At 38.8% G+C, this 1837-nt stretch overlaps 1 protein-coding gene across 1 annotated transcript; it reads left to right on the forward strand.

Annotated features, from left to right (window-relative positions):
• Window positions 1-192: 192 nt before the first annotated feature.
• LOC26529630 (probable serine/threonine-protein kinase DDB_G0277071) lies at window positions 193-1006 on the forward strand. Its single transcript, XM_023178636.2, has one exon. It carries the CDS (start codon window positions 211-213, stop codon window positions 952-954), a length of 744 nt encoding a protein of 247 aa, XP_023034404.1. The 5' UTR covers window positions 193-210; the 3' UTR covers window positions 955-1006.
• Window positions 1007-1837: the final 831 nt, after the last annotated feature.

A 1837-nucleotide genomic window follows, 5' to 3' on the forward strand; every position in this document is an offset into this window, starting at 1 on the left:
ATGTGGCGCCAATTGACAACAACTTGATCATCGGCCGCAGCTGTGGCGGCTGCAACGCTCAATATCAACAATCCCAGTAACAGCAGCAATAGCAGCAGCAGTGGTGGTGGTGGCGCCAGCAACAGCGGCAGCAGCAGCAGCAGCAATGGAATTGGCATCGGCATTAACAATGTTGCCATTGCTGGCAGTCATGAGCATGTTGCTGTCAGCATGCAGTCGGCATACGGCAGCAATTGCACCAACAACAACATCAACCATAACAACAACAACAACAACAGTAGCAGCAATATTTGCAATCAGCAAATCAACTACAATAATACAAGCAATGTCAGCAGCAACAACAACAACATCAGCAGCAACAGCAGCAACAGTTTCTTCAGTGTCGCCAATAATATAAACATGAATAACAACAGCAACAACATACACAACAACGCCAGCGATTATATGGCCAATCATCCAACTGCTTCTCCATATGTGACACCAGCAACGGCAACATCAGCAGCAGCAACAGCAGCCGCATCAACTGTGAACACAACAACAATGCTGTCTAATTATTGCGATGCAGCCACCATGATGATGGCCGCTGCTGCTGTCAATGCAAATCAATGTCTGCAACAACATCGCATGTTGCTGGCATCGACAACATCCAGCAACAGTAGCAGCAGCAACGATCATTTAACTTCAGCCGCTGCTGCTGCTGCCGCCGCCGCCGCTGCTGCAGCAGCCGCATCCATTGCAATGCCCTCTGCATCATCTGCTGGTTCAATGTCATCTGCCTCATCGACGCCAACTGCAACCTCAGCAGCCTCTCAGCAGCAGCAACAACATCAACTAACACAATCGCAGCAACCACAGCAACAGCAGCAGCAACAGCAATTGCCAGCCCCACAGCAACAGTCGCCGCCAAATTTAATCGATATCAGTGAAGTTCCTCTCATTGTGGATGTCAAGTAGTGTAATTATTTATCTCTACATAAAAACAAAACAAACAAAAAAAACAACAAAAAAACACAAAAAAAAAACAAAAAAAATCAAAAAAAAAGAAAATAATAGGTTTGTTTACTCTGACATAGTTTTTGCCAAGTTAGAGTAAATTTACCGCCAAAAACAAAAACCTGTTCTATGCAAAAATTGTAAAGTAAATAGACAACAATTTTTCTTTCGGTTTCACCGAATGCAATATACTCTTGCAAACTTTAAAAAAGTTACTAGTTTTGGTCTTTTATTTAGATCTCTATAAGGAGCCTTATTCCACCCAAAAATTAACGTCCTTTGATGTAGTCCGAACATTTTTCTTGGTGACAAAGTTTTCCCCCTTAAGGCAAGAGTATAAAAATTGTAAGACAAGTAGTTTAATTGTTTAAATTTTCCACTTAATAAGTTGTTGTATTTTTGTACATATATAAATCCTTCCCTCAAAAACAAAAATGAAAATTTTCTACTCGCTCTAGGCCGCCCAATTAACTGTGAAAACTTTCCACACAGTTGGACATATCCTGGAGAACTTTAAAAGTTTTTCCACCCACATCTCGCCCCCGCGCAATATAAAAAACTATATATATATAAATATAAATCAAGTTTATATATCTAAAAAGAAATTAGCGGCAATAATCTAAATCTAAATATGTGTATAAATAATATATATATAAAGGCACTGAGTTCTACTTAATTTTTAAACAAACAAAAACGTAAAACAAAATGAAAACAAACTCTATCAAAAAAAAAACAAAAAGACAATGTATGTATGTATGTATGTTAGGGAAATATATACATATAGAATGATATAAGTATATGAACAGCATATTCTTAAATTCCAATTCCCAATGGTTTTTGCAGA

Source organism: Drosophila willistoni, chromosome 3R (assembly GCF_018902025.1).
Source record: "Drosophila willistoni isolate 14030-0811.24 chromosome 3R, UCI_dwil_1.1, whole genome shotgun sequence".
In the NCBI taxonomy this organism is placed as follows: Eukaryota; Metazoa; Arthropoda; class Insecta; order Diptera; family Drosophilidae; genus Drosophila; species Drosophila willistoni.